At 36.2% G+C, this 26,745-nt stretch overlaps 1 protein-coding gene across 3 annotated transcripts in view; it reads right to left on the bottom strand.

The window, feature by feature from the left end:
- The window catches only part of Cdk14 (cyclin-dependent kinase 14), a 548,127-nt gene that overhangs the window by 268,463 nt on the left and 252,919 nt on the right, over positions 1 to 26,745 (bottom strand). For all 3 annotated transcript variants that reach the window (XM_005387996.2, XM_005387994.2, XM_013516047.1), the window contains 2 exons: positions 23,160 to 23,222; positions 4,422 to 4,545 (listed from right to left, as the gene is read on the bottom strand). In XM_005387996.2, coding sequence (XP_005388053.1) covers positions 4,422 to 4,545; positions 23,160 to 23,222 — 187 coding nt within the window. The remainder of the gene's footprint in view (positions 1 to 4,421; positions 4,546 to 23,159; positions 23,223 to 26,745) is intronic.

The following is a 26,745-nucleotide window of genomic DNA, read 5'->3' as shown; positions in this document are numbered from 1 at the left end:
CCAGACTTCTCGCTGTCCCTTTTTTTTAGGGGCACATTTAACCAAACTGTCCTTCAACTGTTGTTAGTCTGTGAGCCTTAAAAATAGAAGTAGAATGGCTGGGAAGTGTGGATGACACCAACAACATCTGCATGAACTGCAGGAAACTGCAACCCTACACAGTCATCCTTTTTATTTAATCTTAATAAAATGGAGAATATCTTAAGTTCTGATACAATTACACTAAAAATGAACTTAAGTTTTTGGAGAATTTTCTCCATTTACTTGCTGGGCTGCAACAATTTTCTTCTAATGTGCTCTCAATGAATATTATAAAAGCATGAATCTCATCTGTTTGAATTTCCAAAAAAAGAGAACAAAAAAATTAGCTTCTAGGGAGGGACAGTATAACCCTGATTCCAGATTCAGTGGTTAGACCTTTCCCAACTAGGAAACATCTATTCACAAAATAGGTTAATAGTTTCAGAAATGTAAAACGTAAAAAGCCAGAACTAAGAGGATCTTAGACAGTACCTATGTGCTCAACGCTTTTTTATTCTAGGTAAGGAGTACAAGGCTTAAAAGAGGCAAATAACTTTCTGAAATTTAGAAGCTTGTTATAGACTGAGCCGTGTCTCCCAATTCAATGTTTCATACACTTTGCTCTGGACAGCAGTTCAAGCAGCAATCACTTGGAGGCTACAGAGCAGAAACAGCAAGGCTTAAGCTTCTCTTGTGTAGATTGACGTGTACTCTGTGTACGTTACATGTACGTGGTACGTGTACGTGGTACGTGTACGTGGTACGTGTACGTCTATTTTTCCATCACATGGTTATAACACAGTGTACCAAGCCAATACACAAGGGCTCTGTGTAAGAGACTCAAAAGAAGTCTTGAGGCTCAGAACTATCAAGAGTCATCCGTTCCATTTGCAGTCCTGACTGTGCACAGCCGGGATATTGCTAGTTTGCCGAACTAGTCAAACAAATTAGTAAATGTAAGTGTGTCTCAGTCTGTACAGACTAACCCTCAAACTATTTATGTATATTTTTTATAATCTTTACTGAGCATCTAGTGTGTATTAAGCGTCTAAATGTGGTTCTAGACATAGACCCCAGAGTCTTTTATTTCACAGAAACTGCCGTAAAGGTTTGATCAATATAGGGTAACCAAAAGTATGGTAAATGTGTAAATTTTTAAAATTTATTACAGTAAAAGAAGCACTGTCATTAATTCTTCTCAAACCACCCCCCTTCAAACACATTTACTCCATCATTCCTGGAAATGTGCCTTTTATTCTACTATTTTCTTTTAATATTTAAATATTCACCAAATCTTTGGATCACCCTTTGTATACGGCTATAAGTACAGATGCCAGCCCACCTGACAGTGAAGGATACGGATCAAGCTCCCGAAATTAAAGTTGATGGCCAGCCAACTGTGTGACCAAGCCTGGGGAAGATTTCACTCTCTGAATCTCAAAAATACTATACAAGAGAATGAAACAAGAATCTGTAAATGTCTAGCCAGCACATGAATAAACCTAATAAATTTTAGTGGTTTTACTTCCTTGGTGCGTGTATTTTTCTAATAAGAAAGTATCCTTTACAATATGGTAAATGCAATTATACAGATTGCATTTGTCTCTTTTAATCAAAATTTTATGGTACAACTCACAGAAAAGAGAAAAGCAAGACAAAAAAATGGTTTCTAAAGCTCTTTGTACGTCAAATTCTGAATTAAGACCTGGTGTTTCTAATTGTTCTGCTGCCTGGAACCATCCCATTTTGACTGTTCAGCTTCTCTGCAATTTTCAGTGTGTTTCCTTCATCTCCAACACACACACACGTGCCCAAACGCAGTAAATCACAGTTAATTGCATGTCTTAAATTAAAAGACAAAAATAATGCACAATTAATTGGGGGAAATCGTCAGTTGGCAAATGAGTCTTATTCGTCACACCCTGCGCACAGGGTGCATGCCAAGCACGCATTCCAAAGCCAGGTGCTCAGCCCCTGACACCGAGGGGAGGTGCGCGGGCACAGTCTCCTGCAGAGCAGGCTGGGCTGAGGAATCAAACGCCTCAACACATTTGCCATCGCCTCTGCAGCAGGCTAGGTTTAGGCCAGGCTTCCTTACAAAGACGTCCAATACATGACTGTCCCTGACTGCCAACAAATCTACATGACACAAACCCTCATGAAGAAATGGACAGAGACTAGGTTTGGTCAAATAACACAAAAATCTGAGCTGTTATAAATGACTCTGTCATACTCACTAACATGAGAAAATGCTCAAGACATAGTTTTATGTGAAGATGATTACAGAATATACATTTCTTTTTTTTGAGGAATGTAGTACATAGGTAAAGTACAGAACGAGAAGGCAGAGGAGGAGGAGACTGGGAACTGCTGAGATTCGCAACGAAAGTGTTCATATTTGTCATTTCTGAGTTGTTCAGACTTGCAAAATTTTTCAAATCTTCTAAAACAATCATCATTTGAGTTCTTAAAAATTACATTTCAATTTCTTTCTGAATCTCCTCTCCCCCCACCCCCACCCCCGGTACCGGGAATCGAACTCATGACCTTGCGCTTGCCAGGCAGGAGCTGTGCCACTCAGCTAAAGCCCCAGCCCTTGTTTCTGAATCTCATATGATAAAATGTCAGTTTTAAGCACTTATGAGACTCTTTTCAGATGAACTTACCTGGCCACCATGAAGAATTTCAAAATTAAAAATTAATCCTTAATAAGTACATATATACAATCTCTTGTGCCCTTGGTTTTATATACACAAGTCAGTTCTATAAAAATATATCATATAAACATACAAAAAACATGTTCAACACAATTAAATGTTCAATACAATAAGTTATAACCTTAACTATTCTATGTTAGCAGAAGAAAATCACTGTAAATCCTTTTTAATTTATTCACGCTGACAAACTACAAAACATAGTCACAGTAAAGCCAATAACCTTGAATTTAAGGACAAAACTTCTGTTCCCCACCCACCTACCCTCTCAGTATATTCTGCCCTATAATAGAAAGACTTTACATCTAGCCACCTGGTATAAGTTTGATGCCAAATCCGGCAATAAACAACACACACACACACACACACGAGTTTAATTATTTTCATCAAAGTGGATGCAGAAAATCAGCTTACAAAGTTTTGCAGTGTATCACTAATCATGCTCACTTTTGCTTTATATCAGTTTTGGAAGAAAAGAATACCCAAAGCCCAAAACAGGACATTCTTTCCAAAAGCACCAAACAGTCTATTGACCTTGAGATAGGATATCCTCGTTTCTAGTCTTCTTATTTGCTGTATGTTGAATGGGAAAAGGATAATCATATTTCAGAAAAAGCCTGTATCTCAACCACAGGCATCTTTATATCCCAAGGGTGATATTTTCATTCCATTCTTAATGGAATCGCCTTCCAATCAGCATATGTATTAAAAATAATTGCAGCAATGCAATGCTAACACTTCATGCTACCATGGGGCATTGTCCCCAGGACTGGGAATCTAATGAAAAGGACCTCAGGTGGAGCAGGGCACTGGGTGATGCAGAAATGCCAGCCTCGGTCTCAACATGGCTCCAGCGAGGAGGGTGTAACAGTTCTGCTCCCCTCTGGGTGCTCAAGAACACCTGGAGGAGGCTTTGAAGCTGAACTTCTAAGAAGAGTGATTCATCACGGGCCCACGCCAGGACTCCGACTGCTAAACAGGAATGTGTCTGCTTCGCAATGTACAAGAAATGCTGGGAATAACAGCCACTTCCAGGGCGAGGGATATAGCTCAGTGGTCCAGCACCTGCCTGGCAAGCGCAAGGTCCTGAGTTAATTCCTGGTACCAAAAACCAAACAAACAAACAAAAAATAGCCATCTCTAAAAAGTGCTAGATTGCTAGGTTATAAAATTCCTAGGGCAACATAAATTATTGCTGCCACACATCCCATGATGCTCTGAAATGGGGCAGATAATCTCAGGTTTCTTCAAGTTTGGCAAAAATATTGATAATCTGCTAAAGCTGGATTATGGGTCATACTCTGCATCTGCTTTGGACACTATTCTTGACAGTTTCATAAGGAAAAATTTTAAAAATTCTTAAATATATGTTATGCTCAAAATTTTACTGACTTTTCCTTTGGAAATAGGTACTGACATCTGATTACTATTTATGATTATTTAAGTAAGACTGAGAAGCAGTCTACATTCTATAAAAATCCACCAATGTTTTATGATGGATTTTGTCCACAACACAGCCACTTATGTTTCATGCTATCATAAATTTTAAAAAGTCTTCTTTCCAGAAAAAAACTTTACCATGATCAACGATGACAGAAGAAGTGCACCTAAACAAATGCAGTGTCACCATCTGCCTGGTGCGTTCACAGTGTGACAAAATAGACTGGTAATTAACTGCTTTCCTACCGAAATCTGCCAGCTTTAACTCCCCCGTGTCACTGATCAGAAGATTCTGGGGTTTCAGGTCTCTGTGCAAAATATAACGCTGGTGGATGTAAGACAGCCCTCGCAGCAACTGAAATAAAAACAACTGAAAAGAAAGGGAGACAAAAGTTAAAACCTGCATTCAGATAAATGCCCGTTTCTACACACAGCCTGCCAAGTACCTGTAGGCAGTGAAAACAGGTACCCACAGCTACATTTCCTACCAGATTATTAAATAGGATGTGCAACATTAGCATGTTAAGCTCCTAATTTACTCAGAAATAAATCTGGTAATTTCTAACAACATAGAGATTACCTCTTCAGCCAGAGAGAGCTTAACTCCTAATTAGTGTTCCATACATTAAAGGAAAATATAAAAAAGAAAGTCTTCATAAAATTTTATTTCTTTAGGCTTAAAATTATGAGAGAGAGAGAAAATCTATAACATTATAAAGGATAAAAGATAGGGAACTATTTACCAAGATTATATAAATGTGGACATATTTAATTCTGCAGAAAGAACATCAACACAATATCTATGGATTTACTCATTAACGCGCTTTAAAGAAACGAAGAGATAAGTTGATCTGAAATAATTAAAGCAAAAACAGTCACATGGTCCAATTAATACCACACTGTAATTACACTACTTGGGCACACATGGCCAAAGAGATTACACTGTTGCCTAAGACAGACCTGTACCTTGACTAATTACAGCGCAGACTTATCCTAATGGGAGAGGAAATGCGAAACAGAGATGTCACGGATTCGAGAACAACACTTTCACAAGCAATAATTTAACAAGTCACTGGTGGCCTTTTCTGTGAAGGTCCACATTGGATCTTATCAAATGTTTATAACTCAATAACAGAAAAGTATGATTATTAGGCTTCCCAATATTTTTCTTACAAAAGAGATTTCTTTAAAACAGTTTTTCCTTGCCAAAATTATTCTGACAAAGTATTTAAATATATCTCTTAAAACAAAAATAAAAACAAATGTTACTTTTAAGTGCCACCAATATTTTAGTCTATACAACCAGCTAGTAATAAAAGGAAGTTTTGAGGAGATTTTTAAATGAGCTAAATGACTGATAGCAGCCAGGCATGGCAGGTGCATACCACTAATGCCAGCACTGGGGAGGCTGAGGCTGGAGAATCTCCAAAAACACCCAACCAACAAAACAAAACAAAAAATAAAAGAACAAAAACACCCGATGATGTACAGATTCTGGAATACTCAAAGGGCAAACAGTAGAAATTCCTTGAGGGACCTGAAAGCTAGCATTTCTGGAAAGTTCCAACTAACCAAAGGTTATGAAAGTCAACATCACCATCATCATCATCACCATGTATTACAGGGAGGGTACCCTGAAATAACGTAAGATGAATTCATCTCAACGGATATAAAGACCAGGAAATAAAGAGTATTTTGTGTTAGTCTACATACTGTCTCATAAGGATCTCAGGAAACAAGCATCTCTCTAGACTTCTCCTCTCAATTTTTTTTGTACAGGAAGAAAAAAGACAACACCAGCAGCAGCTTCCGGCCCCATTCCCCACTTCTAATACTCACTGCACCCCAAAGTTGAGTTTACAATTTCTAAAAAACAAACAAAAAAAAACAAACAAATCATATTCCCTTAGGAAGGAAAAAGTGACCAAATTAAACCATTTTGCATTTCAAAGGCTTTAACACACACACTCACACACTCTCGCACACACATACACACTGGCACAGGCCTTCCCATAAAAATTCAGTTTCAAAAAATAAACAATCTGAAAAGAAACAGTCTGGCATTCTACAAGATGTTAACTGTTCTTTGGGAGCCACCAGAGACTTAGGTTGTCCATTTAACCATGGCAATGAATTTTAATTGACGAAGCCAGTAACCCTTACTACATGCCAGTTACTGACCTCTGCATTACAGAGCACCATTTCAACTAACTGCTGCAACCATTTTAATGAGGTAGATACTATCATCGCCTCCTCGTCAGGAGGAAGCTGATTCATTTCTCAAGATCACACAGCGGCAAAGCAGCAGAGCCAGGGCTCCAACCCAGCTTGACTACAAAGACTATGCCCTTCACCCTCACCACTGTGGAAACTGTGGCCAGAAATCACACACTGTGCTGACGGAGAAGCTGCTTCTTCCAACTGACAGGATAAAATACGGACATTTAATAACGTGGCCTCCAAGGACACTAAGCCCAGCTCTAGTTCCCACTGCGCGCTCATTATTACCCTGCATTCTGGGGCTCCCAGCAGCCTGGCCTTCCTCCTCACACAGTGTATGCTGCTGCTTTCCAACTTGTTACTCTGTCCTCGCCTTTGCACTACCAGAAAAGTTCCCTCGCCTTTGCCTGCTGAACTCCACGTACCACTCAGGTGGCTCCTCAGGACTTGACACTCCCTGCAGCCTCCCCTGGCGCCCTCCCCAGGCTCCCACCTCACTCCCTACAGGTCTCCGTGAGGTGCTCCTCTTGTGCTCTATCATGGCATAGTAGTCACCCTACCTCCCACTGACTGTGGGCGGAATCACCCGCATCACTTGGGTGTGTAGCTGGAACTCCACACCACCACTACTGGGGTTACTGAACTGAAATGAGAGACGTCTGGATGGCAGATTTCAAAAATAAAACAAATATGGAACCCTAGGGTAAGATTCTCTACAAGCTAAGGGCAGAAGTGAGTGTATCAAACTAACAAAGGGCTCTTCTTTTAATACCTCTACTAATGGATAAAAATATATAAACCTCATGTTAACCCAGAAGTTATGCAAATAGGATATAACACCAAAGGAGATTAGGAAAAGCAGTATTAGGAAAGGATAGGACTACACACTCCAGTTGTAAGTGCGTACAAACAGCAAACATGGCAAAGCCCAATACAAATGTTTAGGTTTTGAGCAATGCAAGAAGTTAAGTAAAAGCAAATGTGTAGAGAGTTAATTCACTTGGGATTTATACTGTGCCAGCCACAGGAGTCAGGTACTGTCATAGAAGAGGGATGAGGAGATGCTAGAAAAGACAGCAGATGTGATCTCTGGAGTCAAGGAACTCGCAGCAGTTAGGTAAGACACAGACACAAACAGATGAGTTCTGCTTTAGAGAGATCTGCACCATAAAGGCAGTGAGTGTACTAAGGAGCAAAGGAGGGAGGACCTGACAACAGTGTATTAGAATTGCTCTACCATCAAAGGAAGAACAGCCTGTGAGAAGACAACGAACCAGGAAACTTGCCACTCTGAAAACAGAATTCATCACATGTAAAAATCTTAAGGCAACTGAATTGAGCATTCACTAAACACAGAAGTTGAAAGGACGGCATGATAAAACTCTTGCTGCTCTAAGGGAAAATACCAAGCAGACCAAGGAAACAGGTATAATACAAATTCACAAGAAAGTTAAATATAAGAAAATAATATATAAATCTGTAAAACTACTGCTCAACACCACAAAAACAATGGCAGAAAGGGGACAATAAAAGACGTCATTAAAATCATTAGAGAAGTAGGTGTTTCACAGACCTTGTTGTAATGTGATTAGCAGCGCACCAGTGCGGCTAAGGACCCTGACCCCATGCACTACTCTCCAAGACTGTGCAGAGAACTCGTGTTTCGAATGTCTTCCTCTAGACACACAAGCAAATACCTGACTTTCCCACTTAAATTTTTCAGAAAGCCATGCCACAGTACATCAAGCTATATTTGATCTTCTGTGAAAAACCAGAGGACACTGAAAATAAAGTTTTCAGTTCTGGAAAAATACCCAGAAGGGGAATACGTTGCTGGGTTGAATGGGATCTCTAATCCTAGTTTTTTGAGGAATTTCCACACTGATTTCCATAGTGGTTGTACCAGTCTACACTCCCACCAATAGTGGAGAAGGGTTCCTTTTTTCCCACAGCCCCTCCACCATTTGTTACTGGTTGACTTCTCGATGATAGCTATTCTTTCTGGGTGAGATGGAATCTCAGTGTTGTTTCAATTTGTATTTCTCGGATGACCAATGATGTTGAAAATTTTTTCATATATTTATTTGCCATTTGTATTTCTTCAGTTGGAAGATTTTTTAAAATTTAAAACAAGCAATAACTATTTGCCTATATGCCGCACTCTCCTTTCTGTATGTATATGGATATATGTAAGTATTTATATGCATGCATATATAGTGTGTATAGGAATAGAGGTAGTTTATATCAATAAATCTACTCACAAATGAAGTTAAGTGGGGATTTAAAAAAAATAATAAATAACGCTAGGCGTGGTGGTGCATACCTGTAATCCCAACACTCAGGAGGCTGAGGCAGGAGGATCGCTGCAAGTTCAAGACCAGTCTGGGCTACAATGTGACCTCAATGCCAGTCTGAACTTCATAGTCAGACCCTGTCTCAAAAAGACAAATCAAGCAGCAAGCAAGCAAGCAAAAAAGAGAAAAAGAATAAAAAGAAAACAAGAAGGCCCACCAAAGACAGGGGTATGCAGAGGAGTAAAACTCAGGTTTGCTGTTAAAAGTTGTTAAACATCAATGGAGTTTCAGGTACTGAAAAGAAAGTAAGAGAGACTGACTAATATTAACTAAAAGCTTAGTCTAATTTGGAGGCTATTTCTAGTACTTTTACTTACATTCCTTAATCCTTTCTGTCTATAACTCTGTAGTTTCTTCTCCTTTTTAAACAAATGAGAAAACTAAGAGTAAAAGAACAAAAACTGACTCAAAATCATCAACAATCGCACAGCACCTATGAACTTTTCATCACATTATTTTAAATGAGGCTGATGCTTATTAAATGATTGGATAAGTATGGTCATACACCCAAATAATCAAGGCACTATTATCATCAAGTGGTTTCAAGTTTGCAAAAGTCTCAATTAGAATATGACATAATGAACACTTGATGCTGAATTTCTGGTTTTGCTATTTAAAATCTTCTTGGGGGCTGGGGATACAGCTCAGCAACACAGGGCCTGCCTGGCAAGAGCAAGGTTGTGAGTTCAATTCCCGGTACCAGAAAAAATAAAGTAAAATAAAATCTTCTTGGGAAGAAGTAATATGGCAGAAGGCAGGCTCATGCACTGAAGTAGATACATTACATTTGAAACTATTTTCTCATCTTTCTAAAGTAGTAACCACAAAGTCTTCCTAAGAACACTTTGTTACCTCTGAATATTCCACTCACTTTCTATAAAAGGAGATTCCTCTAAATCCATCAGTATGATCATTGAAGATTTATATCCTAGTTTGAGTACATTCAATTTCTGCAGTGAAAATGCCAATGAGAAAATAGCTAAAAAGCAGTGATATGATGATGAGTGACACTTGTCAGCAAGAGATCTATGTGTAGTCACCACCCTAAGGAAGCAGCATACACGCTCAGTGCCACAGCATATCCTCCTTAGGAGTATCCCTGAATACTGCATAGACTGCCTTCTAAAACTCTAAGGTCAGTGAAAGTATCAAGATGAAATATTTTATCACAAGTTTTAATGCAGCTGGTAAACAGCACATATTATTGGTGTCAGTGATTAATATGTTTTTGTTTTTGTTTTTTTTTGGTTTTTCTCTGGTACCGGGAACCGAACTCATGACCTTGCGCTTGCCAGGCAGGCGCTTTGCTGCTGAGCTAAATCCCCAGCCCCCAGTGATTAATAGGTTGTACTTACTGCTCAGAGAACCACTGACACTTTTAGTGATCAAAAAGCTTTGCAGCCAATTTCTGCCACCAGTATCTAAAGGTGTGAGATCAGAAGCTTTTCTCGCAATGTATACAGTCATACGCTCTATGCACGATCAGAAATGTACGGGTTACTTAATACATGGGGTCCCACGCCATAGCCACAGATTTTCAAGGCATGAATAACTTCCCTTAGGGAATGCCCAGGGTTTCTTAAGGATTACAGGACACTAATAAGTCCACTAAAAAGACCTATTAACAATGGCCCCTTCCCCCAACACATCAGTATTGTGATTAATGCATTTCTGTCATTGCATGGCTATGTTTAATATCTCTGAATCTTACATTTCTGACCTTGAAAATAAGCAGTTGTGTTTTAGATGCCTGGAATAGCCACTTACATTGTATATCATTTATATCATTCTGTAATTTTATGAATAATAAAAATGGAAGAGCCTGTGTAAATCAACTAACTGTAAAATCTACAATTTATTGAAGGCTGAGTATGATAGACACTGTACTCGGTATTTTATATTTGTTTGATAATTCAATCCTCACATCTACCACGTAGACATTATTTTCCCTATTACAAAGACAAAAGAATAAAAGCTCAGAGAAATTAAATGAATTGGTGAAGGGGATGCAGAAGATCGAGTAAGAGACAGTACCGATAAATGAATGCATCTTCATCTACTCTGACACTACCATTAAGAGTACTGCTATTCCAAGAGTATGCATCCTGCTTCATTAATGCAGTTACACACTGTCAGCCCAAGGTTACAAAACATGACATTCCGAACATCATGTTCTAGATTTAAAACTGTACTATGTAAAAACTGATAGGCACATAAACACTGAATTACCCAAAAATCTAATTTTCTTTTTTATTTATTCATTTATTTATTTTTTGTCTTTTTGAGACAGGGTCTCGCTATGCAGTTTAGGCTAGCCTTGAGCTCACTTTATAGCCCAGCCTGGTCTCGAACTCACAATGATCCCCCCTGCCTCAGCCTCCCAAGTTCTAGGATTACAGGCCTGCGCCACCACACCTGGCTTAATTTTCTAATAATAATTAAAAACTATAAGCCCCTAAAATATCTAAGAAATGTCAAAATATTTTACAATTTTCATCAGACAACAGTTTTATTGCAATACTAGATTTTCAATTTTTAAAATCCCTACTAGGATTCATCATGAGTCATTCCATTGAGTTTCAAAATACAGAACCTAAAGCAAATCCTAAATCTACTTCATAAACAATGTATCTGATACACACCCACGTTCCATTTTATAAAGCAGCCCTGAAATTTGATGCATGAGTATTTATAAAATTCTTAGAAGTTTATGCAGAGATATAAAGAAGACTGAAATAAACCAAATGATTCAACATCACAGTACGGTTAATGTATTACTTTGAACAGACTTGGAAGTATTAGTGTGCTACTGAGATGATGTAAAATATAAGTACTCAAAAAAGGGCATCTCAGGGCATTTGTGTGTGCTTTTTTGCACTGTATGTCACACAGGCTTAGTTTTTGGAAAATCAGAAGAGCAGAGGGAGCTTGCTTTGCCACTTTTCCACCCTTTTTTTGGTATCTGCTTCATTGTTTCATACTCTGCAGGCCCTGAGATACATGACATGTTTCACAATTTCTAAATCATGTACCAACTGACAGACACCTCTAAGACTAGAACGCTAACATGCTCTTCCTACAGACAGTAGTTTTGTGAAGAGGAAAAACCAGGTACATGGCAAGGTCCTGAGGAAATAACTGCTTGCAGTTGCTGGGACCCTCAAGTTTCCCAGCATTAGGCATTCCAGTCCACCACGCTCCAGCCTCGAAGCTACAGTGCATAGCCAGCAACGGATTCCACGCCTAGAAGTGCCCAGTTTGGACAGGAAGTTGGAAGCTGTATAATCTAGATCTGCAAGACTTATGGGCTTGTAAAACAGATCTTTATTTTGCCAATCTCTATGAAAGAAGACTTAGATAGAATAAATAGGTTTCTCAGTTATTAGGATTTGTACGTCTGATAAAGAATATGAGCAGGGCTGACTCTTCCCTCTAATATAATTGGTCATCAGCCTACATTTAGCAACTTACTCCTAGTTGAGTAGGAACTCTAACATAATCTTCTATCAATGTCATGTTCCCGTCCTAAAAATTACCTAACTGACCTCACTGCTAAGTGCTTTTTACAGCTACAAAGAAACAGCATGCAATACAGTTTGGTAAATCAAGGGTCAGAAATTCTAGTGGATTTTCTTTGGGAATGAATGCAACTTCTCCAATACAGGACCTATTCCTGTATTTCATTACCCAAGTAATGAAAATAAATAAATATTTAGACTTTAAATAGTTTTACTGCCGAAGTAATATCTTAGATAGTAAATCAATATTGGTAGTAACTGAGTTATACCACCAAGAACAAATAATTTCAAATTAATTATAATATTTAAGGACTTGTGAATTTGGACTAATCTGAGTAATAAAGCTCTCTCATTTTCCCTTTAAAGCGATGTGAAGTAGTAAGAACTTATACCTTGAGGACAAAATACTTCTAAGTTGTACTAGTAGCTAGTCACATAAGATTTTGCTCTCCCTATTTAAGACGATCAAAAGAATTCTCCAGGGGCGTACATAATCTACTCCATGGGCTGATTTTCCTCCTAGGGCATCATGTCTTTCCTGGTAAGCACACATACGAAGGTGTATCATACAGGACCAAACTTAAACAGGGCAAAGGCAAGGTGAACAAGCTGGCTTGAAGCTTGAAGCCCAGTATGGTGTTTGGCTTAATCCCAGTGGGTATTCCCCAGAGTGGACGCTCCCATCCTACAACTAAAGCATCATGTAATGTGCCTATAGTACCTGCTTGCATTTCATCATTCTTTGGGGTTGGTGTCTTTGCAATCTGGGTTTTAAAGCACCTCTAGGGAAGACTGTATTGCTTACTTAGCTGCCCTTAATTTCTCTGTTGGAAGTAAATTTTTAACAAGGAGATCTATGGATGATGTCAAGGATACAAAAGACATATTCTAAACAACTAAATGCTGACCATATGTCCTAACCAAAAAATTCACACATCCTCCCAAATGTCTATCACAGTATGAACGGATGTTTGAATTTTCATTTTTATCTATCATTCATCCTCCACTTTCTAGACATGGAAAATGTGTAATGATAAAAATAAGATGGAAACATTCAGAAGAAGCCTGGACAGCTGGCTGAAATTGGGTGTCAAATTTTAAAAAACACTTTAATGGTCTCATGAAATAATCATATTTTCTAAAATATAGCATTAGGAAGGGCTGTGTAATATTCATGGTAATGCACGGTAAGAAATCATTATGAGCTAATGAGAGCTCTAATGAAAAATATGGAAAAAATCAGGTGTCATTTGATTTTCTATCTGAACATTTGAAAGTCTCACTTAGAATCAATTCTCAGTGCCATCTGTATAAGATTATCTTAATTTGGCATAACATTATTCTGTCTGCTACACACCTGCCTGTTCTCTGGACTAGAAAAAAAATAGCAACTTTTCAACCATAATAAACCTCATATCTTCTTTATCAGTTTATCTATTGAAATAAAAAACGGAAGTCCACTTTCTGACAATAGGCTATCAGATATTTCAGAAAACACTAGCAGAGAGTTCAAAACCACTTCAGTTATTTAAAATTATTTCCAAAAAAAATGGTAAGTGTGGTTTTGTAGGAAGCCTTCTAAAAAGTCATTATACCATGGAAATGGAAGTATATTATGTAAAAACACAGGAAGATTCAGTCTTATCATCATGGCAGTGGGATTCAAACATGTACGTTTGTAGATATCATCTGGAGAGAGCATTAATCTTTTCTTTTTTCATGAATCTTAATTTTCTCTCTCTCATGCTCATTAATTTTTAAATATGGCACAAAAAAGAATAAAGGAGGAAATGTAAACCGTTATAGTAGTTTTTTAAAAATTCAGTGCTCAATTTGTGTATCTCTGAGAATTATAAAATTGTGAAGTAAAACAAGTTCAGCATTCAATTCAACTATGACAGCCAAATCCAAATACAATTCAATGTAAATACTTATAAAAGGTAGAAAAATGACTCTACCAAAAAATTCTAACCAGTTTCCTACATACCAATTATGATGTTCTGGACATTGATGGCTACGCCCTTCATCATTATAAATATTTATAACAAGGCCAATGTCCTCAGGCTCTTGGCTCAGATTTTAAATTGCCCTCCAAGTAATTAATTGCTAAAAATACTCATTTGTCAAAAGTAGATATAATGGTTAGAAACAAACCATTAGTTAATGGTGAATAGTTGTATCAGAATGACATATTGACAAAGGACACATTCTGTAACCAATTAAAGCAGCAAAATGACTAGAAATTTAGTTAGCACTGACTTCCTTTTCTTTAGAGCCCATTTCAGTATTGTAAGGAATTCTCAGTAAAATGATATTTTCACAGATGTTTTGCTGGAAATTAGTATAAAATTAATTTTAAATAGTCCATGTTAAGCCAGGCATGGTGTGCACACCTATAATCTCAGCACTCAGGAGGCTGAGGCTGGATTTTCATGAGCTCAAAGCCACCTTGGGGCACATAATGAGGTCAAGGCCAGTCTGAACTACAGCACAAGATCCCGTCACCTCCCCCCAAAAAATATGTGTGTGTGTGTATGCATATATATGTGTATACATATATATACATATTATATACATGCATGTAAAAGAAATATCTTATGTTATACTATGAAATAGGAGTTATGTGATATCTCAGTTGTTCTTTCTTTCCTCCATTGTTCTATTGTACACTACCTTTGTAATGCTTGAAGTTTTACATAAGTAATCTCATCAATCCTTAAGTGTATGACATTTTTGTAATAAAATACATGAAATACATATTTCATAATACATGAAATACAAAGAAAAATGAACACTTGTAAAATCCCAGATAAACGTTGAAAATGTTTCTATATATTGTCAGGCTGAATTGCAATGAAACTAAAAGTAAAAATTGGCAAATATAGAAACAAAAGAATTTGATCACTGTGATTTTCTTTGTTTACCATAATATTCAATACTTATTATATTCTCACCACTTAATGATCTAAAAGTGTTTAGCTTCAGAGTTATTAAAAGGACATGCTCTTCTAAATATAATAGCTTCTTTACCTGGTATTCGCATTTCCTTAACTTTATGTAGAACTAGTATAGTGTCTTATTTTAGCTCAATTTTTTTCTCTTAATTAATATCTAGCATGATATTATGAACAGCTGTTAACTTAGTAAATATTATTCTTATGTTCTTCATTTTGTATTCATGGATTTAAGTGACAATAAATATCATCACATGAAAGAATATGTTAATACATCGAACAGAAATACCCATGGGACATCTGTCACCGCGTCATAATCAGACTTCTCGAAGAATAATTTCACCTATGGTGTAGATCCTGAATATAACCCCGGAGGAGTGCCTCGGCTTGAGCAGAGGAACCGCAAAGAAAAGCCAACGCATAATCAGGTGAGTGGCCTGCTGTGGAAACCAACCTGGTAATAAGGGCTCTCTACTTCCATGTTCTGCAATTCAGATGCCAAAGGACAAAGCAGTAATAAACTACATCTATTTTTAATATTCTATTCTGACAGACACAGTATCACTATCATCTTCAACACAAGAATCATGATAAACCTATGCAACCTAGTGGCTATAAATCACAAATAATCAAGCTAATTACAGTAATTTAATGCATCAATCATGTGGTGTGGGGAAAAGACCACTGGACAAAGAGTCAAAAAACTCTTCATCAGTTTCCTTAATCTCAACAATCCTGACATTTATGTTCTATGAAATGACAAGCCGGAATGGACCACGACTCCAGCGTGCTGGTCCTGGAATGGCTTTGGCTACAACAAGATCATTTTAAAGACACTTGCTTCACAATGTCTATCATACCTCCTAGTTTTTATTCACTCTTTCAGGTTCTTACACTAGTGAGACAATACGTTGCTTACACATGCAGGTCTGATTTATTTCACTTATGAGTATGGTTTCTAGTTGTGACCATTTACCTGTAAAAGCCTTGAGTTTATCTTTCTTTATAGCTGAGTAATATTCCATTATATAAAAGTACCACAATTTTTTCATCCAATCCTCAGTGGATGAACATTAAGGAAAATGCTCAAAAGTAAAGGGCAACTCAAAAGTAAAGGGAAAAGAGAAGGAGAAGAGGAAATTACGTATGTACGTATATACAGGATAGCTAACATAGTTGTACTGCTGTCTTCTATTGCTTTACTGAAAGGAACAGTTAATGATTACTTATTTGATCAGTATTGCATGTCTCTTATTTGTTTTCCTGAGAAACCACTTTGAAGATATCAATACGTAACACAACAACCACTGTTAATTTCCTACCACTTTGTCTGTAACTCTGTATTGTTTGTATTGTTCTTACTTTGTTCTACTTTGTTCTTTGTTCTACTTTGTAAATGGATGTCTGTTAATATGTTTTCCTGCTTTTATTTTTAAAATAAATTTAAAAAAAACATTTTAAGATACTTGTTTTGTTCTTAATTATGTCAACATTCAATGTTTAAATTATTTTTATTCTATAATTGCTACTTATGGGTGAGTCATGAAGTTATGAAAATTTCTTCCTTGCATAAAATTATGTTTTTCCTGGTGCTAGTAATGATCAAGTTATTTTGGTTTTTTCCTTCTATTTAGGGGTGTGTGTGTGTGTGTGTGTGTGTGTGTGTGTGTGTCTGTGTGTGTGTGTCTGTGTGTGTGTGGTTATTCACAGATTCAACAGCAAATTCTTCCTTCATTAGTAAATCCTAAATTAACATTTGATGTCACAATGTCATCACCTCCACAAATCTGTAATTCTACACTGGGAATAATTCTACATCCAAACTTCTAATCTATTGTCCCACAGCCACCTCCTTTCCCAGTGTTACCGAGGCAAAAGCTAATACCGATGTCATTCTTGATCCTGTACAGTAATAAACACGCTTCTTTTTTGCAGGATTTTTATTAGAACACATTTTTCTGAAATCCTGAAATAATGAACACCACCGTCAGACTATTTTCACTACCTGTTTCAGGCAATTAATTTACCCTCTTTTTATCTTGTGAGCTTGTCATTTTTTACACAGTATGTAAGGTTGGGGATGTAGCTCAGTGGTATAGAACGTGCCTAGCATGAGCAAGGCCCTGAGTTTGATGACCAACTTGTCATTTTTTACACAGTATGTAAGGTTGGGGATGTAGCTCAGTGGTATAGAACGTGCCTAGCATGCACATGGCCCTGAGTTTGATGACCAACTTCTCAAAAAAAAAAAACCAAACACAATAATTTACATCTTTATGGTAATAGAAGAGATGCATATAATGAGTATAAATTAAATTAAGGTAATAAACATTTCCATGTCTTCAACCATTAATTATTTTTATGTGTTGGGAATTTGGTACTCTCTTTTGGAGTCATTTTGAAATATATCATGCGCTGTTTTGCCCAGCAGTTAATCTACTTGTGACAGAAGAACCTGTAGGCTTTGTTCTCCTAAAGTGTTTTCAGTGCTACTTAATGAATTTCTGTCTTTCTTTTTTCCTGGCTGTTATCCTCCCCAGATGTTTGTGACTATGCCATTCTGTTCTTCTATAAGGTAACAAACCCTCTTAATCCAAATATTCAGATTTTCCAATCTGGACAATGCACAGTTTAATAATTACCAGTATAATAATTCTATCCTCTCTTTTGTTACTTGAATTTATTCAGATGTTGAAACTCCTGGGAGTACACTATTAATTTTTCTATACTTGCCAGTTTTTGTATGTTTTACATTGTATTCATTGGTTACACTTTCAATTTTCAAGAGCTCCATTTTGTTCACTAAATTTTGCTCTGTGAAATGAACACAGCGGGGCACTGCCTGCACCTCTGGCCACCATGATCCCTAACTCCAAGCAGGCTCTGCCCTTTGCTTCTCTTTCCACAGAAGCAAGCACTAAGCAACCAACCAGCCGGTGGGCAGGGCCATCTCCCAGAAAGAGAAGTTATTTTGAAGCATGGCGTTTTTTTCTCCACTTTTCCTTTTTCTCACTCTCTTTTTTCCTTTCTTCTATTTACAGTTTTCCTCCTTATCTTGTTTTTATTTCCTATATAATGCTCCCTGTGTCTCTTTATATTGTCTTTGTTCTTTTCTGCTATTGTTTTACAATACTATTAATTTCCTTTCACTCTTTCCTTTCACTCAGATTTCCTATCTCGTTTTTCTCTCTTCCTCATCTTCCCTTCATACATTTTTCAAATTTTACTTTTTTCATTCCCTGGTTCCCTACCCTCTCCATCTTTGCTAGTGTAACTGTAAAGCTTTATGAATCTTTAGATAGTAGTTAACTCTGTGCTCTAACAGCTCAATATTATTCTATCAGTAGACACGACATAGTTTCATTTAGTACATGTCTACTATTGGTTAATATCTGGCTTGCCTTAGTATTTAAACTATAATTATAGATTGCTTTTCTATGGTTAAGTGTGGTACATTATTTGTCCTTGGGGTATGTCAATATTCAGTTGGGCTTTGATGTTATTTTGTTACTGATAATATTTTATACATATATATACATAATAAATTTATACATATAAATATATTGTATATTTACATATACATATGTAATATATTGTATAATATATTTAATGTGATATATTATATTTTATATATTATCTATAAATATATTATACATTATATTACATATAACAATACAAAATACATATTTGTATACTATAAATTTTTATATATAAATATATATATTTTTATATATACAAAAATTGGTTCTCCCTGGATGCCAAAACCTGGAGAGCTTTGTGTCATTAACAGTACTGTGTCCCATCTCAGAGAACTAGATAATGAACCAAATACACTGCAACCTCCCTTCCTAAATAAACAGAGGTGTGGACCCTGGGCCAGAAGCAAAGACCAACAGTTAGCATGCCCACAAAGCACGACTGAAACCCAGGCATTAACTACACAGGTCTCTATACTAGCAATAAAGCGTTTCATTTTAATCAACTCGCAAGCCTCAGCTCAAACAAACAAACAAACAACAGAAGATAAATAGAAACAGCAGAACACAAGCCAACGAAGTGCTGCCAAGTCCTTCAACTCCCCAAAGCTAAGCAGAGAAGAGGAAACAAAAGCAGAACAAGATTACTTGAATGGTGACGTGATAACAAAACAGATCAGTAAGTGAACGTCCAGCTCAAAGAAGTTATGTCTAGAAAGATAATGGTCCTAATAAACAAAACCATCAGTAAGTGTACAAAAGACACTAATAAACACCTAACTGAGAGAAACAAAACAACATAAAACATGAATGACCAGCACAGAAAAAAATTAGAGTTCATTAAAAGGCACCAAACAGAAACTCAGGAGATTAAAAATTCTATCAAAAGTATGTGCAGCACATGTGACCAATGTGAGGACATAGTGTCATCACTAGAAGACAGGTCTGCCGGTGGAGACTAATTAACGAGAGCTACCTGAAAAGAACAACAGAACATGAAAACTGGATCCAAAAGCTGTTAGATGATGCAAAGAAGACTGTAACTAAATTGGAATTAGTGAAAAATCAGAAGAGCACACAATTAGCATAAAAAGCCTGTTTACTGAAATAGTAGCGCAAAATTTCCAAATATAAAAGATTTTAACACAAAAGTAAGCAGTAGATATAGAACCCCACGTAACCATGGTCAGAAAACAAGCTCTCCACAGCACATGATAGTCAAAATCCAGTAGTTGAACTCAAGATTATGATCTTTTTTAAAAAATTTTTTCTATTTTTGTTTTTGGTACCAGGAATCGATCTCAGGGCCTCGTGCTTGCCAGGCAGGCATTGTGCTGCTGAGCTAAGACTATGATCCCTGGCCAAGACTATGATCTAAAAAGCTGTTAGAGAAAAGCAAGGAATCACTTAAAAAGGTACACTCATTAAATCACAGACTTCTTTAACTGCCAGGAGAACAGGGAGTGAAATGTTTTGGTCCTGGAAAAAAACAAAACAAAACACAATACAACCTTCTAAGCTAGACTGATTTATTCTGCTAAACCAGCTTTCAGAATTGATGGGAAAATAAGTTATGTTCATAATAAAGAGTACCTAAAAACAATCCATGATCACCAAATCTGCACTTCAAAAATTCCTCAAAGATATCCTAGAAAGACGCAAGGAAACTTAACAATGACAAAAGGGCTAAGAGAATGAACACACAAGGTAAACTGAGCAATTAAAAAGAAGGAAATGGAGTCAGCAACAGAGAAATAATGAAAGGACAAGAATAAGTTAATATCTTTCAGTAATAACTCACAATGTGAATGGTATCAATTTCTCAATCAAGAAACCAAGATTAGAAGAATTCCTGATCTATTTCTTAAGCCATTGAGGTTTTGTTCAGAAAGTCCTTGCCTAGGTCTATGAGTTCAACAGTTTTACCTATTTTATCTTCCAGATTAGGTTTTCTGTTTGCACATTTAGGTCACTGATTCATTTTTATTTTAGTTTAGTATAAGGATGGAAAACAATATTTCATGAATGGGAATGTGAAAATACACAGGAGTAGCTATCCTATTATGAAACAAAGAGGATTTTAAGCCAAAACCAATTAGAAGAGGTAAAAGTCACTACATACTCATTAAGGGAACAATACAACCATAAGAGAAAACAATTATTAATGCATATGCGCCAACAATGGTACTGTTAACTTGATAAAATAAGTACTCCTAGAAATAAAAGATCAGGTAAACATAAACACAATTATAGTAGGGAACCTCACTATCTCACTGTCACAAACAGATCAACCAGATCTGCTGAAAAAAAAAAATCAACAAAAAAGTATCAGAGTTGAACAAAACCTTCAAACAAATACACTTCCTGTAACAGATACTGATAGAATGTTCAATGAAACAAGCATGAAATACATAGTCTTCTTAGCAGGATATGGAAGTTTTTCCAAAAGGGACCACTCAGTAGCCCATAAAGCATTCTAAAGTAAATGAAAAGAATCAAAATTGTACAGTGATATTATTAGATCACAGTGCAATGAAACTTGAAATCAATGGCAAAGAAACCATGGAAATTATGCAAATACACGGACATTAAACAGTACCCCTTGAACAAGGAAAACAGAAAGCAGTTCTTAAAATTAAAGGACAGTGCCGATGCCATGTAGCGGAACTTGAGGGACACAATGAAAACAGTCCTGAGAGGGCGGTTCACAGACGTGAATGCCCACATCCCCAAAACAACAGAGCAAGTCCGCTCAACATGGACCAAATTAATAAATCCATATTTTTTATCTGTTAACAGAAAATGTATTTTTATGAAAAATAAATACATTATAAATTCTTAAACTGAACAAAGAAAATCTATTATTGAAAGCAACAAAGAGGAGATAACATAAAAAAAAAATCAACAGAGGTGTCATACTGATTTCTGTATTTTTAAATTGTGCAACATAAACTGCCCATTTTGAAAAACCTTCACTGGTAATGTCACAAATATTAAAAAGCACCTACAATCTATTACAAAAAATAAAACACAAGGGGACATTGGACAATGTACAAGAAAATAGATAATATGTAAGAACAGGCAATTAAGAAAGCAGAATTTTGAGAAAACACAAAAAAGTGCTTAATGTCCTCATTAGATGACGACCAAAAAGACATCCTATTCTTATCAGAATCACAAAAATTAAAATGACTGATTCCAGTCAACGTTAGCAAGAGTAGAAGAAAACTGTCTAACATAGATACTATACCTCTGTCTTGATCTATTAACTAGATATCCAAGAGAAATGCGTATAGCGCTTCTATACTAATATTGACTCTATATTCACTTATAATAGCAACATTCTGGAAAGAACACCAAAATGTTTTAACAAGAAACAATCAAACCTTCTGGTTTATTCATATTAGAAATAACACATTTATCAGAAAGAATCTGCTACATATCTATGTACAGTATTGGTGTTAAAGGATATCCATGATACATTTTAAGTGAAGAAAGGAACTTACAGAATATATTTTTGTAAAGGAAAATTACACACGTGTGAACAAATCTATACAAGCAAAGGAAAATACAAAACAAAAAATACATCATGTTTCAAAGAGTGGTATATATAGATAGTACACAAAATGTAAACAAATAATTTTACTTCAAATGCATCCATGATACTCAACTGCTTCTCGGGATCATGAAATGTAAGCATCTGAATTACAAAATGCAAGGACATCAGTATGTCTTCGGATATACTTTTGGTTATCTTTAAGTTCCTTAACACATGCTAAGAAATCTCTTCTTTTAAGCTTGACTTTCTGGAAAAATTTCCCCAAATGGTCACTAGGTTAAACATCACAAAAATGTAGTTCTTTTGACACATACTCATTAAGTTTCTAGTAAAAAAAAAAAAAAAATGAAAATGAGCAGTATAAAGGGGAACTACTTCTTGCATATACATACAAATGAAAAATTAAAGAGCTGGAGATTGAGATCAGTGGAAAGCACTTGCCTAGCCCCAGTACCAGGAAAACACAATAGAAAAAAACAAAAAGGAAAAAAAAAAAAAAAAAACATGCCTAGTGAAGCCACAGGAATGCTGTTTTGGATTGCATCAACACTTCCCATTGAAATCAACTGGTACTACACTATGAGGGTCTAAGCTAGAGCTACCACTACGCGTCCCTCCTGAGCAGAGAATTAAAATAGGGTTCACTGTAACCCACTCATTGTTGGCAAATGTTTCTCCATGAACTAAAAATAGGATAAGATCTAAACAAAAATCTTCCAGTAAACATATTTAATATGGAAACACAATTTCCACCAACTAAACTGAGGTACATACTATGGTTCACTCTGATACTGCTTCTCTTTATAAGAAATATTTTAAAAATTTAAGATACAGTGGAGATATTAGGTTCAAAAACTGTACATGAAGAGTGCTAAATCTGGGCTTTGAAATCGCTTTTCCTACCTTCACATTATCTGGATGGAGCCCCCCGGGGTGCTTGTCCATGTACTGGCATAAATCAGTGTGCTAGAAGAAAAAAAAGGAGAATGTATTAATATCCCTCAGGCTACAACATGATGAATCAATATTTCCTACTTCAAAGTCACCATTACCTTCTGAACAAAGCAAATCCAAGACAAGTGGATAGACTTTTTTTAGTGTATGCGGTTGTAGCTCCCACCTTCCCATGTTTTACTACAGCTGAATCTTTACCTCTCGGTTTTATGTTACACATGTCTGTGTACTAAAAGGAATGTATGTCCATAATTTGTAAACTGACTTCTTTCATGGTGAATATAGGTCCCTGTAAGTTTAACACACAAAATCCATCCAATCCGATGACAACTTTAATTATCACATATTTTGCAAGTATAAATGCAAGTTATTACATATTTTATGATAAAATACTCAACATTTTTATGATAGCTACATAATTTATTTAAATATTTACATCTATATTCACAAACATAATTTTTAGGTTTCCAGAATGCCCTATATGAGTAAATAAATAAACAGAAGTATTTTCAAAATTATAAAAGAAAAGGCATCCAGATACACGTCAAAAAGAACAGCCCATGTAATAACTTCAGCTTCTTACATTATTTTGAGACACAGTCTCACAAAGTTGCCCAGGCTGGTCTTATATTCGAGATCGTCCTGCATTAACCTTCTAAGTGGCTGAGATGCTATGTATGCGCCATTGTACCCAGCCAGTGAGTGTATTTTTTTTTCTTAATTTTCTTTCTGTTCATATTGGAAACTACACAGAATCTTGACAAAAGCGTGTAGTGTTGATATTCAAATTTTTCCGTGCTTACAGGAAGTTACTATAGGCTTTTCAGACTGCAACTTTCGACTCATTCTGTAAAGGCAAGGAGCATGAGTATTTGTGCCCCATCATTCTGTTTAGATTATTAGGCAGTACAAAACTCTTACGGTAGCCAATATGACAAGAAATTCAAGAATCTTACGGTAGCCAATATGACAATGAAATTGTGACTTGAGTTTTTATTGCATGAGAGATGGTAACTGCTGAGGATATAGGCACAATTCAGCCTTCACTCATTCACCCGGCATCTTCTGAAAACAGGGCACCTGACTAGTCACTAAGGATACAGCACATAGTGTAGATGGGCTGGAGAGTAAAGTACAGTACATGTGTATTATTTTAAGAAGAGAACTGTGTATGGCTTCTTTTAGTTTTGTGCTCCAATTGGCTAACTTTTCTCATCTTCTATCATGTCTTTCTTAGAAATAACTTCAACCGGAAGTCCTCTGCAATCTTTCGGTTTCCTCTGCTTTCGATTTCCACATTAGGTTTCCTCTGCTGTTTTTTGGACAAAGCCAAACAAAACAGAGGATGTGGTAGTACATACTTTCTCAGGTAAAACTGGCACTGTCTAGGACCACACTCAGGTGTTTAACTTCTACATGAAAGGCAAACTCCACGAGCATGGACATCCTGTTTGATTTGGAAATTACTGACTTTGTGGTCCAGGCAATGTGTTACAGACAGAGAAGAAGGAAACAGAGAAAGTTTTACATATAGGGCAGCTCATTAAAAAAAAAAAAAACTCTAAAACATTATTACTGAGGATTCCATCGAGTTTTCATAACTAAAATTTTTCTTTCATATGTTTAACAAATCAAAGAGTGAATTTTGGGTCCCGAACTTTCATTTTATAACTTTGTGTTACTTCCTTCCCCATCCTTTCAAATAAGATAATGCGAAGGTCAGAGAAGAACTTTTTTATAAACAAAAAAAATAGCACATGAGATGAGACTTTTACCTATAACAAAATATAGAAAGTACCCTTAAAATACTGCCATCATCTAATGAGACCCATGAGGAAAAGAATGGTATCTAATTTGCTCAGCGCTTCATATACAGCAAATCAAATAGCACACTGAAAGCACATCCAATCCTACCATTTGCCGCTGGTTATCATTCGGATATGGTTTAAGTCTGTCCCCAAATTTCACATGCTGAAAGGCTGGTTGGTTCCCAGTGTATACTGCTCAACTGGTAGAAAGATTAAGAAGTGGGGCCATTGGAAGGGACTAGAAAGCTATTGTGTGACCCTGAGTACCACACTTCATTGTCAAGAGAGGAGGTTGCTATAGAAGAGTGTGCCTGGCCCCTGGATCATTCTCTGGCTTCCTCCTGTCTCACCACTCGATCTCTCTCTCTCACACACACACGACCACTATGACACTCTGGTAGATGTTCACCACATTCAGCACTAAGCTCTTTGCACTTTCAGCCTCCAACTCTATCAGCTTAAAAACCTCTTATCTGAGTTCTCTGCCTACATATTTCACTATAGCAACAGAAAAGCAACATAGTAATATACATATGATATATTAAAGTTCTTATTAAAGAACATACAATCTCAACTTACAAAAGAAAATTGAATATCTCCCAAATATGAACTAAAAGCAATACCCAAAACCCAAAAGGGCTGACAATAAACATTTTATGTATTTTATATTATATATTTATTTTGTATTACATATTTACTTTATATTTTGTTATGCACATCCATACATATCAGCAAAAAGGAATTGGATGTATCAATGTAAAATAAGGAATAATCAAGTTCAAAAAACATATATTCAACATATATGCACCTAATAATACAGCACATATTAAAAATTATAAAGCAAAAATTGATAAATGCAAAGAACGAAAAGAAAAACTTACAAAATCTTCAAGAGTTTATGGCACCTTTCAAAAATTAACTAATGGAACTGACAAAAAATAACACTATAAAAACTATAAGTGATACAACTAAATAGCATTTTTATTTTTACCCAAGAAATTCATGCCACACATAAAAATAGACAAAGGCAAAGAGAAAAAAAACCCAAAAATTCCAGAAAGCAGAAATCATATTGCATTCTTTGCACACATGTGAATAAAATGAATGTCACAGTATTACATGTTCTGTAATTTTCAACGTTAACGAAGGAATAATAACATTCATTTGCTAGTGGGAGGCAGTTGGAATACACCTACTAGTATCTGTGTTTGAAGAATCTATTTAGGTTACTCTGTTGTCAGTTTACTCAGTGGCATAACTCAGCAACGAACAGCCATGTCGTGCAAGCGAGAAACAGGGAAAGATGAGTCCTAATTGCTATCTGGAAACCATGTATTGAACTATGAGGTAATTTTTTTAATACTAGGCTTAAAATTATAGGCTTCTTCCCAATACGCATAAAATAAAAATTCTGAGCAACAAGTAAGCACTTAATCATTGCTTAATTGGGTCTATTTTTCTTAGCATTGTGGTACATAAGATAATGTTTCTTCCAAGCAATGATGTTTTAACTTCAATGGCAGCAGTAAGAAAATAGGGAAGGAAGAAAAGAAGTTGAAGGGATGAAATGAGAAAGGGAGAGTGAAGATAGGAGCCTTCTCTTAGAAATTAAAAAACTTGAAAATGACAGTATTTGTAAGTGATTCATAACAACACATTTCAAAATGGTGGGAAGTACTGAGAACACTAGCGACCAGAAACCTGGACATCTACATGTATCTATTTTC

This window comes from Chinchilla lanigera, unplaced genomic scaffold (assembly GCF_000276665.1).
Source record: "Chinchilla lanigera isolate Chin_1 unplaced genomic scaffold, ChiLan1.0 scaffold00031, whole genome shotgun sequence".
NCBI lineage: Eukaryota > Metazoa > Chordata > Mammalia > Rodentia > Chinchillidae > Chinchilla > Chinchilla lanigera.
This window is presented reverse-complemented; position numbering and strand designations above follow the sequence as displayed.